Below are 17154 nucleotides of genomic sequence, written 5' to 3' on the forward strand. Positions count from 1 at the left end.
AATCAAATGGCAGCTGTGAAGATCAGGGTTTAATCCCGAGCTCCTGCAGTTACAAGTCTGATGTGTCCTTGGGCAAGACACTCGACCTCTATTTGTGTCGTCTGTGGGTTCGAATGGAGGGGATTAGTTTCTTCTCAGGATAACTTTACATAGCAGCCTCTGTTGTCAGTGTGTGAATGGGTAAGCATGACCTGCAGTTTCAAACGCTTTGAGTCGTCAGAGGAGTAGAAAAGTGCTATATAAGCTCAAGTCCATTTACTATTTATCACCACTGATCTTTTAACAAATGTGGATTGCTAACTTTCAAACTTTAAATATCCACATGTACAGATTTCAGAATGTCTTTACGAGGTGTTTTCAGGCCGAAGAGTGAGTTTGTATTTAATCCTAAAAATTGGATTCTCTTTAATGTGTATGAACTACAATAAGAGCTGTAAAGTGAAAATATTCTCAGAAGTGAATAAACAAAGTTCACACAGTGTGTAGACATCAAACGATTACTTAAATACAAATGTGAATGCATTCCAAAAGCATGCATATTTATTGACTGAATTCTTGAGTCATACATCAGGGCTGTACTTAAAGGGATAAGCGTCATATTGCATCACATGAAGAAAACTTCCAGGCAAAGAAAAACATATTTTTCTCGTCTCAGGGCAAAATGAGGGTTGGATTCATGACCATTCAACACTACTACCATGTTTCTAATGATACAAAGCTTCATGTAAATGGGTGAAGTATCCCTTTAAGTGCAAAGTACATTCACTACACTTGAACAGTTGGATTTCATGCTACCCTGTACTTTTACACTAAACATTTCTGAGTAATGTTAGATATTTTGATGCCTAAAACAATTAAAATAACAAAGCAAAAAAATAAATAATATATCATACTTGTGTTTATTTTTTTTAATTTTTTTTTTTTCAATGAAACGCTACAATAGGCAAAGTTAAACGTAAGTTCAGTTGTTTCCTTCCAGAAATAGAACGGCTTGTTATACAGTTTATTAATACAGGGCTTAAATCCTGCTTTTAATGCACAGCAGCATTAGAGAATCAGTCAGCTGAAGATAGACTCGCCACGTGCATGTTAAATAAATGTGAACTGCAGACATCCACCAGTGTTAAAACAGTGTGCTGTTCTTTTTTTAAACGATAGAGAATGACAAGGAGGTGTTCCCTTTAAAGTACTTGTTGATTTACCCTGAAGAGTTTGGCTAGTTTAATTATATCTTTGCTTAAATTGTGGCCCCTGGGTGAAACGGTTTCTGTTAGCATTGAGGTCAACCTCGTGTAAACAAACAGACAAACAGAAAAGAACAAACATTTACATTTTAAGACAAACTGTTCTCCTTCAAGCAATGTATACAGTATAATGGGGTGTTGATTAGTCTATAGTGAGACCGCATGTTGAGTTAGTTAAAGCTCAATTAATGTCTATTAAATAACACAAATCACTATTTAGCTGAGACTGGTTACTGTAATAAACCATCTAACTTTTTTTTTATTATTCTTTAACAACACACTAGACCTGGGCACTCCAGTTTGGAGTCTAGTGTGTTATAGTTGTCAGTTATGTGTTTTGATATTGATGGGAATTGTATATTAACAGCCAGATAATATACTGAGGATGTTATTCTGATGATGGTTATAACATGCGGCCAGGTCTGGGCTTACACTGAAAGCACTTCTGCACTTGCAACATAATAATCAATTTTCAGCAAAATGCAAGCTCTTCTATCAGGCTTTTTTCAGCCTGAAATGTAGTCTGACAGTATTATCATTAATTTACTGTAATACTCAGCAACAAGTTGTGATCTTAATGTCCCCCCCCCCCCCCCCCCCAAACATTCGATGCAATGCAGTATGAGTTGTCAGTCATCTTTAGGCTGGGTTGAAGTTACCTGGGTTGGTAAATGAAATATTTTACTTTAAGAAAGGCTGTACAAAGTAGGCTACGAACTGTGTAGATCTAATATTTCAAGTTTATACTTTTTTTTTTACTTGTTTACGAAACTCACTCCAGCTGTGGATCATTTTATTACTTAAACAGTACAAGGCCTAAATTCAAATTTCAAGTCAAACAATACAAACAAGTATTCCTACATCCTGCCAGCCCATTGGCTCACATGAATATGAGTCAATGACGTCAGCAGTCTGTTGATTATAAACTGAAGGTAGACACCAGCCACTTGTTGCATCTCTGCTATTACCTGCTTGTGGCTGTTGGAAGCGAACATGGATTTCATTAAAGACGGATGGTTTACTGAATTTTCCACACTTTGGCCGGGGCAAGCAGCCAGCTTGGAAGTGGAAGAGATCCTCTACCACAAGAAATCCAAATATCAAGATGTCCTGGTCTTCAAGAGGTGAATTAATGGCAACTTTATTTATAACTTTTATGGCACCTGACACTGTCTGTTTTGTAACCCTTCTGGCACACTTCTGGTTTCTGATGTGGCATCCTCTTAAGATTTATTAAACCTCTCATATTTAACTTTAATGTCTTTTTTCCAGTACAAAATATGGCAATGTCTTGGTGCTGGATGGAGTGATCCAGTGCTCTGAGAGGGATGAGTTTGCATATCAAGAGATGATTGCCAACCTTCCCTTGTACAGCCACCCCTGCCCCAAGAAGGTATTAAACACAAACAGATATTTTTCTAAATGTATGGATCTTCAGAATTACTACACTCTCAGTGAGTCATGTTTCCTGTCCTGACGAGCCTTTCCCTTTTCACAGGTGCTGATCATTGGCGGAGGAGATGGCGGTGTAGCGAGGGAAGTTGTGAGACATCCACTGGTTGAATCGGTGGTTCAGTGTGAGATAGATGAGGTAGGAGAAACACAACTACTTAGATTCATCTTTCTCTCTAGAGCTACAAACAATATTTATTTTAATGCTTGCTCGTATTAATTATGATTTTGTTTTTAATCAAGGATGTTATCAATGTAGCAAAGGAGTTCCTCCCAGGGATGGCCCAAGGGTTTTACAGTCCCAAGCTCACACTCCATGTTGGAGACGGCTTTGAATTCATGTTGAGGAACCAGGATTGTTTTGATGTCATCATCACAGACTCCTCAGACCCTATCGGTAAGTGCTTTTTTGTTATAACTTTTTTATTTGCAAGTTGGAATATAAAATTGACCTATTTTTCTTTTTTGTTGTTGTTGTAGGACCTGCTGAGTGTTTGTTCCAGGAGCCTTACTATGAGCTTCTGAAATCCTCATTGAAAAGCGATGGGATTCTTTGTTCACAGGGTAAGATATTTATATACATACATACAATAGTGGGGATTTTAATAAGGGACTATATTAACCAAAACTTACCAAGGCCTAAAAAAAGACTGTCAGGAAATGAATATGCTCTCTCCTCTGCTCTCGAATCAATTTCCCAGGAGAGTGTCAATGGCTCCATTTGGATCTGATTAAGGAGATGCAAACCTTCTGCAAGAAGCTATTCCCGGTGGTGGACTATGCCTACACATGTGTCCCCAGTTACTGCAGTGGTCAAATTGGATTCCTACTCTGCAGTAAAGATCCTGTAAGTGTGTCAGTCATTCTCTGCTGCACCTGATTGTTGTCAGAGTTCTGTAGTGCACTAACTTGTTCAGTGTTTCTTGGTGCATGGTTACATCCACCAAATTAATATTGTGCCTTCTCTTTCCCTTCTATTCTTTTAATGTAGGATACAGATTTCAGGGAGCCAGAGGAAACCCTGTCAAAAGAAGAAGTTGAAGACATGGGATTTAAATATTACAACTCTAAAATCCACAAAGCCTCTTTTGTGCTCCCAGAGTTTGCAAGAAGGGTAAATGTTGTTTGTGTAATTTAAGACATTTGATTTGTATAAAAACATTTCTTAAAATGTGGCTATAAATGTTCACACTCCTACTTTTCCCTGAATCTCTTCTTGACCATTGACAGGCACTCAGTGACGAATGACCAGCAACAACAGCCCAACATGTTCATGAGCTGCCCAAGCCCCCTGACCAGACAAAAAAAGACCTGCGCTCTAGCATGCTCCCGCCTTCCATTCTTATGTGCTCTGGATGTGGAAAGTATCAATTATATGTCTGTAGGCCTACTGGGTATTGACTATCAGTATAATATTGAAGTTTAGTAAGCATATATAGTGAATCATTAAAGTGAATGTGAGCTAAGTAGTGTCATACTTGAGCCTTCATTTGTTAGAACCGTAATATATCAATCATACAACATGTTCATTTTATATTTGTTTTATTAAAGAGGAGGATGTTACTGTTTATGTACACTGTAAAAAAAATACACAGAGTTAATTTCACAGAACTAACTCTAAATTTAATTTTTTTTTTTTTTTTTTAGTTTATATTGATTTGTAAACAAAACTGTGAAATAGAAGATAATCTGTAAATTAACAACCCCCCTGTTGCATTACATACAAATATATGCAGGGGGACCAACAGGCTATGAAGAGCCTTTGGAGATTTTGGACACCTAACATTCAATGTCCTGCCTTCTGATGGGTTTTATGCACCGATTTGTGCCTTTTCTGAATTATTATTATTATTATATTATTAACGATTCAAATGTTCATCACATACAAGAATAGATTGGTTTGAATAGCCTATTTCTATAAACGTGGACTGGAGAGCTGTAATGCTTCGGCTCGGGATAATTTCTATGACAGACACACTTGCCTCCACATGCACTGAGCGCTGATACAGCACGGAATTAATATAACAGTCTGGAGGAATGCATTGAATGCACTCTTATAAAATGTCCGACCCGCATGTGGGGAGTTTTCTTATACGCTTTGGGTTCAAAGACCAAACAGCTAACAGCTCTCTCTCTCTCTCTCTCTCTCTCAATGATTATCTGTAATTATATTTAGCTCATTAGGCAATCCCTTTAACAACCCCACCAGAATTAAAATAGAAATATTTTTCGTTTGTATTTCTGCCTTTAAATTCAACAGACCCTTTTGTTTTTGAAATATTGACCTTTACCTTCACAATATCCATATTGAAGTGCAAAAACACAAAATCCTCAAATTAATTACACTTGTAGGCTAATTGAATGCTATGTGCAAAACATTCATTTTTTAATTCAAAAACTAAAGAAGACATGCAAAACAAAGGAACATTTGCATGTCTTCAACATTTCTTCACAACCCAGCTCAACTTTGGTAGTGCAACAATACTAAGGTTTTTGAGACACAAGATCCATTTTTTTGTTGGACTGACTAAACTATTCTTGCTGGTTTCTAGTTGAACTTTGAAAAAAACCTTTGAGCACAGTACAACATGGCCAAAAATACATCAAAACATTTTATTTTCAACATTCACCTCAACAAGCCATCTTTGCAACAGCACAAAAATTATGCTTTTTAAGCATACTTTTGATGGTATGCTACAAAATGTTCCAAGTTTGAATTCAAACACAGGAAAACATTGCATTTCTGACAGCTCCACCTTGACATACCCTTTGGACAGAGGTTGGATGTTTATTTGTATGGAATGTCATACTTAACCATCAAGTGACACCTCAACCATTTGAGATATAAAGGTCAATATTTAAAAAACTAAAGGGTCTGCTGAATAAAAGAAAAAAGAACGTGATCATTATTCACCTAAGGCAATAAGAAATACAAACAAAAAATGTTTCTATTGCTTTTTCTTGATGGTCTTTTGTCGCAGAATGTGTTAGTGTCCATCTAGTAGTTGTAAAATATTAAATTATAAGTGACAACTTTTATCAATGGTAGTACTATTAGCATTGCAAGTTGTTTCATTTAGTTTAAAGGGAATAAGTTATGATAATTATGTTTTCCCGAGTTTTATTCTTTGTTTATACTACACTAAATAATATGAACTAAAATTACTCAATGAGGGTTTTTAAAGATTATTTATGATGTGCTAATTATGATTTGTCATTTCTGCAATAATTGATGATCTAGAAGGGTCAATTAGACAACATTTTATGGCAAATAGTTAATTTTAATTACATTAGATTAAAGTATACACACACCATGAAGAGACAAATCAAACATTTGGTTGAGCATGTTTTTTTTTTTTAAATATTAGAATTTCACTTTTTTTCTGCTATGAAGTATCGTATTTATGTTCAATAAGGCCTTCATCACTAATACCATGTAAAAAAAAAAAAACATTTACAGCCACAGTGCCTTCTGGTGGATTTCTTCAGCTTTGCCTACCTCTACCAAACGGTAGAAAGGGCTAAATCAGTTTGTGTTAAGTTAGACACTCCTCTTATTAAAATATAGTGACTCAACTACCACATATGTGCTCAACCATTTGGTAGAGCAGGCAGTTAAAGGGTTATTATACAGGTATATATAGTAACAATCTAGTATTTTTATGTGTAAACTTCTTGCTGCCAATTCCTCAACCAGAACACGAGTTCGACAAAAGCCCTCCAAAGGGGTATGAGATCGACATTGTAGTGAAGAAGGCAAAGGCAGCCTCCACACCAGGACCAAATGGAGTTCCTTACCATATAAGAACAATCCAAGAGTATTGCGGTTTCTGTGGAGACTAATGAGGGTGACATGGAAGACACAAATCCTCCTGGGGGAGGGGGTGTACTTATTTCGAAGGAGAAGGATGCCTTAAACATCAAACAATTTTGACAAATCAACCTTCTAAATGTTGAAGGTAAGATTTTCTTTGGCATCGTTGCTCAAAGAATGACTCCTTACCTTCAACAGAACAACTTAATTGACATGTCAAAACAGCATCCTTGAAGACACAAACATAATTTGGTATCAAATACAATCTGCAAAAGGGGACTACATGTGTTAATCCTTGACCTGGCAAATGCTTTAGGGTCTGTCCCATTCTGTAAACTGGGCAGCCTTCAATTTCTTTCATCTAAATGTAAGTACAAAGTTAAATACAAAATTACAAAGTAAGAGACGAAAGAAGGTATAAATGGACAGTGATCAGGCACAATCTGCTCACAGGCATGGAGACATAGTGGGACACCAGCAACTCTCAGGCATATTCTCTCGCTACAAAACCAGTCTGTCCCTAGGCTGTTACACCTGGAGGCATAACCAAGTCTTACATCAAGGATTTGGCTGCAAAGGATTTGTGGTGTACCTTGATTTGTTTTTTTTATAAATACAAGAAAGAAAATATATAAATAAAATAAAAAACATTTAACATTATTTTTTTATAAATATATCTATAGCTAATTACTTAAAATCAACATAAAGATAAACTTTAAAGATGTAAAGCTGTGTGTGTGTCTATGTGTATGTACAATTATTTACAGATCTGATTAGTGGATGTTTTCACAGGGGTTTAGAGTTGTTGCACACTCTCTTCTGGTCACAGCAGCTCACATAATGTGCTGCAGTGATGGCACATCACACCCAGAAGGTATACCAGTTGGTTATTCATTGTCCAATAAGTGAAATCCTTTGTGTGTGTTTATGATGAGGGGGAATAAATGTCTCTGATGTCCTGGTACAGTGGACAACTGGTCAAAAAGTTTAGCTCTGTTTCAATCAGGAGAGACTTAATTGAGAATGAACAATTATTTATTAACGAGAAGCATCAGAATGACTGTGGAAGAGAGAGAGTTTTTTCAACTTTTGACAGCAGGCCATTGATTGGTTGAGAAAGTTTATGGCAGAGTCTGGTTGACTAATTCCAGGATGATACACGCCCATCAGCTGCTCATTAGAGAGAAAAGGGTATTAAGGGGTGTGGTTTAAGACTAAATGAAGAGGTGAATGAATGAAAGAACACCAGTATTCCTTTCCTGAACTTATGCTGAGCTCCATTTCCACCTCCTGTTGGGTGCAGTGGGTGCAGACTCTGTCCTCTTTGGGGAGTCAGGTCTGTTGATGGCGTCCTCTCTCAATAGCAAGGCAGTGTTCACTAAGTCTATACATGGTCAAACATCTCCTCAGCTTTGGATCAGTCTCAGTGGTCAGATATTCTGCCATTGTGAAAGCTCTATTTAGGGCCAGATAAAGTTATAATTTGCTCTGTTTTTTTGGTTGATTCTGTCCAATGTGTTAAACAGTTTTCTTTTTGTTTTTAAATTTTCTGGTTTATTCTGATTGGGTTTCTTTTTCTGAAGGCTCTGGTTCAGAACCAGGTGTCCGAGGGGGCAGGTCTCTAGAAGCTCTATGGAGGTCAGGGCATTGTTATGGAGCGTATCAGGGTCACTTTCTTTGAAGTCGTTATACAATTTACAAGCTCTCTTGCTCTTTTAAGTTTTGATAAGTAATGGGTATTATCCTAATTCTGCTCTGCATTCACTATTTGGGGTTTTCTGTTGGACACGGAGGATGGATTTACAGAATTCTGCATGCAGAGTCTCAATTCAATGTTTGTCCCATTTTTTTTTAAAATCTTGGTTTGTGAGAGGAGTCCAGATCTCACAACAATACAGAGAAATGAGTTCTATAACAGAATCCAGAATTTAAAGCCAGATTTGAATAGGTACTGTATGTCTGATTGGATGTTCCTTCTGATTGAGTAAAAAGCCCTTCTGACCTTGTCTCTCAGCTCATTCACAGCTTTGTTAAAGTTACCTGTGGAGCTGATGTTATGGTGTAGGTAGTTAAGTGTAGTTTTTTTGGATGTTCAATTTCCACTATATCTCAAAAGAATCTAAATGTTCTATATCTAAATGGTGTTGGAGGCTTTTCCTTTTTTTTAGAGAACCATGATTTTAGTTTTGGTCAGATTGACTGTCAGAGCCCAGGTCTGGGAGAAACTGTACAGAAGAGCAATGTGCTGTTGTAGTCCCTCCTTGGTTAGCTATAGGAGCACCAGGTCATCTGGGAACAGTAGGCACTTGACTTCAGAGTCTAACAGGGTGATACCTGGTGCTGCATTAGACTCTTCTAATGCCTTTGCAGATTAATTGATGTAAATGTTAAAGAGGGTGGGCTTAAGCTGCATCCCAGTCTATTCCTCTGTCTGATTTTTCAGCACACTTTTTTTGTGTACATTGATTTCATGATGTCGTAAATGTTACCCCACATTCCACTTTCTAACAGTTTGTACACCAGACCCTCATGTCAAATTGAGTCAAATGTTTTTTTATAGTCGACAAAGCAGGAGAATAATTTGCTTTTGTTTTTATTTGGTTGTCCATAGGGTGCTAAGAGTGAAGACTATGTCTGTCATACGATAGTTTGGTAAAAGCCATGTTGAGGACGTTATTTTCTGTGAGGAAGCTAGGAGTGGTTCATGATCATAGAGATTACGGTAAATTGACTTGTCTTCTAGTTTTCTAGGAACTTAATGATTAGATGTTCACATGTATCCCCCTGACACAGCAGGGGGAGCAATTCGGGGTTAAGTGTCTTGCTCATTATCTTTGCCCCCACTCTTGATATAAATGTTAGGCACACAAGGTTGTGCACAGGAGCTGGGAATTGAACCCCAGACCTACCGATTGAGAGAAGACAACTCTACCAAATATAGCCTTTCCTGACTTTTCAGTATTTCCATTTGTGAATACTCACACTTGCCTTTAGCACTTTAGTGAGTGTGCTGAAATTTTGCATTGATTAAAGTCATACTTGTTAAGAAGCATTATTTATTTAAATAGAAACCGTTAGCAAGTATAGGTCTAGTACAATATTATCCTTAAGTTAAAAAAGCACAAAGGGAAAACATCAGACTCATAACAAAATTACCATTCAGCAATCAACCTTGTTGTGATTAAAAAAACTTTGAAAAGAAAGATGAACAAAAAACTACCACTAGTTGTACTAACCAGGACAAGCTGAGAAATATAAATATATATTCTTAATGATAGCCATTTGGTCTTTAGCATAATATCTGTGGTTCACTGCTCTTGTTTATTTTAACAAAGTTACAATAAGGAAGTAGTTCTCATTTTTATTCATTCAAACACAATCTTAAAGGCCTAATTAATGTAGGTTCAAACACCAACAAAGAATGACCAAGCAGAAACCCTACTGAGACCATGAACTGCAAATTACTGCTTCAGAAGAAACCTGTTGGGTGTTGCAATCCAAAAATGTCAGATTACATAATTTACATATTAAGCAATACTACAGTTCTGTTGGGCAGTGGGCTACTTTGCAAGGGTAATAGTCGTGCTATAAGGATGCTTGTTGTTCTACACAGGTTAAGGGGAACATGTTAGCAGTAATGACTTGTTCAATCTGTACTTGTTCTCTATTTTGTCTTACAGTCGTTTAGTAAGACTCTTTACCAATGTCCTAACTTTTCAACCAAATACATGTTAACATCTGATCAGATACTTGAATTGCCTTTACACACAAAAAGTCAACACTGTCACCGTTCTCCAGGTGTTAGTGTGAGTGTGGACTTTATTACACTTGTAAGGTGCAAGTGCAACTTCTTTATTCAGCCACAAGATGGCATTAAACGTCTAGTTGGAGCAGTATTATACAGTAGACAGATCTAAATAAAAGGATGCATTTTAGTTGTACTTTTCCAATTAAGCAAATGATGACTTGAGGAATAGCTTTTTTCCCGCTTTGTCTCTGCAGTCGCTGTTGACTACCTTTGTATGAACATTAGTATTTAATGTCCTTAATATTACAAGCTTGAACAATTTAGTAGGCTTAACAGTACAAACATTTGACATCATGGAACTACTTTTAAAGGATACAAATTAATTACATAAATAATCAATATATTGACAGTGTTGTTAATGTGGTGCATGAACCAGATTCAAAACCTATAAAGTCTCAAAAGATGTATTGTTTTTCACCATACTATACAAACTGAAACTAAAATGTCTCTGCATCAATAATTGGAAGACAATTTTATCTTGGAAACAACATAGACATAATATCTTTGATTCACAAGCGCCACTGATGCCGTACTCCAGTCAGCTCTTAGCATAGACTGCTCTTAGCTCCAAGTTTGCGCATGCGCGGCTTTACGTTGACGTGATTTAGCTAAAGTTTCACGTGGGCTACCTACAGCAATGCAAAGGCGGGGCGATGCTCGACATTAACAGTGTGAAGTCAAACAAACTATACACGAGGCGGTAGGTCTTGCCACTGCATTGGCTCTGACAACAATCAATCACTGACGTCAGCAGCCTCTCATTTGTTACTATACGAGACATCATGTTAAGCTGCTCGAAAGCGGTGAAGTGTCAGATCTTTGTCGTAACTTGCTCACATCGCCACACTTGTACACACATCTACTAGTACTTGTGGCTGTTAGCCATCATGGACCACATCAAAGATGGATGGTTTACAGAAATGTGCACGTTATGGCCAGGGCAAGCAATGAGCCTTCAAGTCGAAGAGGTCCTCTACCATAAGAAGTCCAAATTTCAAGATGTTATGGTGTTCAAGAGGTGAGTAATTCAAGATAAAAAGCTTGGCTAACGTTGCTAGCTGTCGTCGTCACACAGTTGAAATGAATGAGTGATCCGGAGCTCGTGCAGTCAGGAGAACTTTCTCGAGCTGACTGAGTTGTTGAGCTATCTACCAAACTAGCTAGATAGCAAAATGAACCACAGCTAGGATGATGTGGTTTGGAAGGATAACGCTAACTGTGATGAATTAGACATTTAATATCACTGACAAGTTTAAAAGAACCATAGTAACATGACTAACTAAGCTAACTGTACTATGGCTCTATGTAGCTTCGTGGCGTTAAATCTGTCTTATGCGCCTCTCCTTCACAGTAAAACCTATGGCAACGTCTTGGTGCTGGATGGAGTGATCCAGTGCACAGAACGAGATGAGTTTGCATATCAAGAGATGATTGCCAACCTGCCCTTGTTCAGTCACCCATCTCCCAAGAAGGTATTACTCAGTCCTATTATCGGGTTGTTAATGGATCTGCAGTGTTTCTACACTCTGAATGACTCATGTTTCCTGTATTGACAGTCAGCACTTTTGTCCTTCTTTACAGGTCCTGATAATTGGAGGAGGAGATGGTGGTGTGCTGAGGGAAGTTGTGAAGAACTCTCTGGTGGAATCTGTGGTTCTATGTGAAATAGACGAGGTACGAAACACACAGATGTAACTTCTTACTCGAGTAATGTCACGTCGTATTAACGTTGATGTTGTTGTGTAGGATGTCATCAACGTATCAAAGAAGTATCTCCCAGGGATGGCCAAAGGGTTTTTCAGCCCCAAGCTCACCCTCCACGTTGGGGACGGTTTTGAATTCATGAAGCAGAACCAGGATGCCTTTGACATCATTATTACGGATTCCTCAGACCCTGTTGGTCAGCGCAACTCAACGTCTGACTTTTTGCATCCTCTAAAGTGTGGCAATGTTATTCTGACAATTTTGTTTATGTTGCAGGACCTGCTGAGAGTTTGTTCAAGGAGTCTTACTATCAACTGATGAAAGCAGCACTGAGAAGCGATGGAATACTTTGTTCGCAGGGTAACTTCTTTTTGCATGACAGCTATACAACTGTTAAGCACGGTCTTTTTACCTTTTAACAGACAAAGAGTAAGGTCCTTTACCTGCTTTTTATAAAGTGACTTGAGATAACACTTGTTATGAATTGACGCTATACAAATAAAGATTGATAGATTGAGGATTTACATCCTTCTTTTAAGTCTTAAAAAAAGCCCTAAATAGTTGTGGATTTTTGGAGCAGTAATGTTTTCATTCTTACAGTATGTCTCCCTGCCTATTGTAGATGGAACAGAAAAAATCTCAGAGGAAATGATTGTACCCTTTTCTGTGCTCTTGTGTAAATCTCTCAGGAGAGTGTCAATGGCTCCATTTGGAGCTGATAAAGGAGATGCAAACCTTCTGCAAGACCCTATTCCCTGTGGTAGATTATGCCTATGGAACCATCCCAACCTATCCCAGTGGCCAAATTGGATTCATGCTGTGCAGTAAAAATCCTGTAAGTGTGCCAGTCACTCTCTATTTGCCACCCATTACATACCTGATTGCTGTTAGATTGCCTCTGGCTCATTGTAAAACTACTCTGTGGCACAACAACCTTTCTCTGTTCCCCATAATTGGTAATGTCCATCAAATGACTGATTTGCCTTTTCTGTTTTTGAATAGGAGACAAATTTCAAGGAGCCAGTGAATGTCTTGTCAAAAGTAGAAATGGAAAATATGAGCCTTAAATATTACAACCCTGAAATTCACAAAGCGTCTTTCGTCCTCCCTGAGTTTGCAAGAAAGGTAAAAGTTGTTTGTATTGTATTGTAGCACAGGACAATTTAAAACAGTTTGGCCTCTGTTGACTCTGTATCTTATTTACCATGACAGGTACTGAATGATGCATGACCATGCACAACCCTCGATGTCCACAGGTACCACAGACAAACACCCTTGTCCTAAGGCGTCCGCACCTCCTTTACAAGTTCAGCACCACAGACGAGAGAAGCCTATTCAGGATTTTAGAGGAAGGGCAAATTATAATTGAGTCTTGAGCTTGGCGATGTATTAAGAGAGTCGGTTCCTTCAGATGTTTCCTTCCTTCAGTCTGACATGCTCTAGGTGTTAATTTATTTACAGGATGTATTTGGTTTGTCATTTTTACTCTGTAAATGTCTTATCAGAATTTTGGGGAAAGCAGTTTAATGGGCTGGGCTAAGTGGGAAGAACCTTACTGTCAAACCTGACCTCACACTGAAACTGTGTACTGTATTAGATTCACTACATCTACATATTATGCAATATATTACATACTATATAGGAAATGTATATGTAATCTATTGCCGTACTTTTGTTATGTTTGATATCAATCTTGAGTCATAGGAAAACACACAGATGCCATCTGTTATGACTTTATATCCTGATAAATCATGTGTCCTCTACAAATGAACCCTATAGTGCCTAAAATTGGTTGTTCCTTGATAAAAGAAAAAGAAAAGTTGCTCTGTGTCTATTGGCATATTCTGAAAACGAGTTGATTAAATAACCTCTTTGAGCTCTTACCAACTGAACATGAAAGAATTCTGATGCTCATCTTTGGCTTTTCTTTGATTCAGAAGAGTTAAATGTAATGTTAAAATCAAATTAAGTATGGCATTGGAGCTTTTCAATGCAAAGAAGTGTATTTAAAATGTGAATTCATTATGCAACCAGATCTTGCAGTATTGTCTGTCGACTACCAGTAGTGAGCTTGTGCTGTATGCTGAATCATTACATCTTTAAGTTACCTCTTTCTTTGTCAATCCACATTGAATGTTTGTTGAGAAATTGTGTCATACCTGAACAATGATTTGTGTTTTTATAAAAACTGTAATAAATTAGTAACATAAAACGGTTAATTTTAGATCGGTGTTTAATCTTTCACTATCTAAGACATCTACAGAAATATATCACATATTAATCATTAATTGTTTGCAAGTACAGATAAAACAAAAAAATGTTTTGGACCAGGCAATAGAGTCCTTACAAAATGGTAAAAGTAACTCTTTCACAGACAATATTCTCACAGGAATAAAATCAACTAAAACGCTAAAATGGAACAAAAGCTATCACATTACATCTACATTGTACTCTTGGTTATATTATTTTCAAAGGACCAACATTCACCTACTATAATCAAAGCACTCGGGGTAAGGAAGACCTTTTTCAAAATCATCAAGCAGAAAAAGACTGATGGTTGACAGTTATCTATATCAGTGGAGAGTGCTGAAAAAGTGGGACAGGGGGAGAGAATAGATCAAAACTTCAAATAAACACTTTAGTGTTTAATCTGATACTGACAAGCTTCTGTATAATAGATAAAACACAGAAAGGAATTTCAGGTCATAGTTCTTTAGTCATATCTAAATATCTTTACTATCTTATTAAAGGCTTGTGAAACAGTTATATTTAGCATTTGCAAGGTCTCTATCACCTTGTCCAAAACATGTTTTTTAGTTTTACATGTACTAAGTGTCACCAAACAGAGGTTAAGATGTTATATTTCTGTAGATGTTTCAGCTGCTGGTTAGCCATATGAACGCTTATGTAAAGGCTTTAAGTCCATGTGCAGTGTTTATATTCAGACACAAGGTGGCACCCTTTAAACTTGTATACACATGAAAGCCAGTTTCTTAGATTGAAAGTGTGAAGGCATGTGTTAAACTACAGTTTTCATTTGAGGTTTTCTTTGAAATGAATGAAAAGCCCCTCGGCTCTATTACATTGTTCAGGTTGGTCAATGTTTCAGCTGTTTGAAGTGTCATTGTTGCCCTCGGTTGCGTCAACTTTCTTGTTGTGAACACCTCAGTCGTCACTGGCTTTACTTTCAAATGTGTACAGCCAGCACAATGCAGCACATTATTTCTGAAGGCTTCTGCCTACACAGTGTGTGACGTTAGCAGACCTTTCACTTAAATGTTGCTCTTCAAGGTATGATGCCATCAACTACTTATTAATATGTCAAATATATTGTTGCTGTGACGTGTGCGCTACAACAGCAGAGCTTTTAGGGCAGTGTGTCACTTATCTCTATTAAAAGTCCAAGTAAAATACTTGGAGGTAAATGTGTTTCTAATAACTAAACACTAAGTCATCAGTTGATTTCAAACTCTGTTCGCGTTTACAAAGTTGCAGAGGCTGTGCTAGAAGCCATACTTAAAGAAGGTGTTGCCGAAATGTAAACTTTCATACCCATAAGTATTAAATCGTTACGAATCTACAGGTCGTCCCGCTGATGCTTGCCACTGTTTGAAGTCTTCTGTAGGGTGGACTGCTGAAGCTTTTTAAGGAGGCCTGTTATTGTACATTCTTTAGACACACTAAATCCCCAATTGTGCCGTTTCTACAGTCAGCCAATCTTTGTACTGGCTCGAGGCGTTCTTCAGATCAGCAGTGTATGAAGAAAATGACACTAACACTGTATTGATGGCACGACAAATCCATTAGAATCAACCAAACCAACTGCAGTAAAAGAACTGTATGTTCCCTGCCAAAAGACGTCACAACAAGTAAACTCTGTATAACTGTGCTTTTCCAGTGATATTGTCCTGGAGGTTGATTGCAACGTTACAAACTTTTAAACAATTTTCTTCTGAAAGTTTGTTTGTAATCAGTGCTCTATAATTAGTTTTGAGAACAGCATAATTTGGTTTTGTAGAACTTGAGGAGAAGTTCAATAAAACCTCTCTGTTTTAAGCTGTGGGCTACATTTATATTTTTAGCCATGTAAAAAGGCCTAAATAGCTACAGATTAGATCCATGAATAAGTCATTATGAATGCTCAAAATTGTTTTGAATGAAAATGTATTTTATATCAGACGGATACATTCTAAAAGTAAGAATTTGTTCATTTGTTTAAACAGGGTAATTATGACGTTTAGAACTGAATAAGAAAAAATAACTAACTAGTTGTGAAATGTGCTCTTTTAAATTCTAAATCTAACTAGCCTGAATCTGACAGTATGTCTGACTTGAACAGATCCTACTTGCATACTGATTATTCCCTATAACATTATGATTTTTCTTTTCTTTGAGAATTGAGTTGGGATAATGTGTTTTTGTGATTCTTTATGCTTTTGCTCTTTACTTCATTGGTCAGCTGAAGACAAACAGGACATGTGGGAAGAGAGAATTGGGGATGACATACACCAAATCGCTTCTGAATCAAACCTGGGACGAGTGAGGTGAGGGCTAGAGCCTCCGATCGTGGAGTGCCTGATCAACCGACTGAGCTTAATTTAGCACCCTGAGTGGGGATATCGTTTAACAATTTGGATAAAAAATATCTGTTTGACAAGCAGAATGCCTTTGAACTTCTGGGTGAAGTCCCACATTATGGCTTTTCCTGCTCATAGCATCTTTCCTGAATCAAAGGCCACAGTAAATTCCTTTTGTAGCACAGAACAATAACACAAAGGTCTTTACAAGAATTCCACTTTGAAAGTAAGATAAAATCAATGAGAACAATAAACAATTCCAAACAGCGGTCAATCCAATCAAATACAAAAAAGTTATTCAAACCATGTTTGCTGATGTCGCTCAAAATTAGGCCTATCTCATCAGACATGGCAGAAAGAGCAGGTCTTTGCCAAACTCAAAAAGTTTTTCATGAACAGGGTGAGAAAAGTTCTCAGAATGTTTAACTGAGGGTGAGGTAGAAAGAAATGAATGAAGACAAACAGTCAGACGGACAAGAAGAAGAACACCATAGAAACAAAAAGAACAAGAGATAAAATTAACCCAGCAATAAATGAATTATAGTACTAAATTTG

General features: G+C 37.3%; 2 protein-coding genes across 3 annotated transcripts; both read left to right on the plus strand.

The window, feature by feature from the left end:
* Positions 1-1998: 1998 nt before the first annotated feature.
* LOC306834077 (spermidine synthase-like) lies at positions 1999-4204 on the plus strand. Of its 2 annotated transcripts, XM_079359840.1 has the most exons (8): positions 1999-2368; positions 2517-2637; positions 2743-2835; positions 2940-3093; positions 3177-3260; positions 3398-3543; positions 3688-3810; positions 3927-4204. In XM_079359840.1, exons 1-8 carry the CDS (start codon positions 2238-2240, stop codon positions 3942-3944), a joined length of 870 nt encoding a protein of 289 aa, XP_079215966.1. In that variant the 5' UTR covers positions 1999-2237; the 3' UTR covers positions 3945-4204. The 2 variants fall into 2 exon arrangements, with proteins under 2 accessions (XP_079215966.1, XP_079215965.1); XM_079359839.1 differs by having other exon boundaries at positions 3688-4204.
* Positions 4205-10980: 6776 nt separating this feature from the next.
* srm (spermidine synthase) lies at positions 10981-14229 on the plus strand. The gene is made up of 8 exons (XM_079359627.1): positions 10981-11336; positions 11670-11790; positions 11900-11992; positions 12065-12218; positions 12299-12382; positions 12712-12857; positions 13025-13147; positions 13235-14229. The coding sequence occupies exons 1-8, from the start codon at positions 11206-11208 to the stop codon at positions 13250-13252; spliced, it is 870 nt and encodes a 289-aa protein (XP_079215753.1). The 5' UTR covers positions 10981-11205; the 3' UTR covers positions 13253-14229.
* Positions 14230-17154: the final 2925 nt, after the last annotated feature.

This window comes from Symphodus melops, assembly GCF_947650265.1.
Source record: "Symphodus melops genome assembly, chromosome: 13".
In the NCBI taxonomy this organism is placed as follows: Eukaryota; Metazoa; Chordata; class Actinopteri; order Labriformes; family Labridae; genus Symphodus; species Symphodus melops.

What these genes read in the sequence shown, in the direction of transcription:
- LOC306834077 (XM_079359839.1), top strand. Translation starts at nt 2,238, where the DNA reads ATGGATTTCATTAAAGACGGATGGTTTACTGAATTTTCCACACTTTGG. An exon ending in GCCACCCCTGCCCCAAGAAG is followed by an intron (nt 2,638 to 2,742) that starts GTATTAAACACA and finishes CCCTTTTCACAG; the next exon opens with GTGCTGATCATTGGCGGAGG. An exon ending in TACTCTGCAGTAAAGATCCT is followed by an intron (nt 3,544 to 3,687) that starts GTAAGTGTGTCA and finishes CTTTTAATGTAG; the next exon opens with GATACAGATTTCAGGGAGCC.
- srm (XM_079359627.1), top strand. Translation starts at nt 11,206, where the DNA reads ATGGACCACATCAAAGATGGATGGTTTACAGAAATGTGCACGTTATGG. An exon ending in GATGTTATGGTGTTCAAGAG is followed by an intron (nt 11,337 to 11,669) that starts GTGAGTAATTCA and finishes TCTCCTTCACAG; the next exon opens with TAAAACCTATGGCAACGTCT. An exon ending in GTCACCCATCTCCCAAGAAG is followed by an intron (nt 11,791 to 11,899) that starts GTATTACTCAGT and finishes CCTTCTTTACAG; the next exon opens with GTCCTGATAATTGGAGGAGG.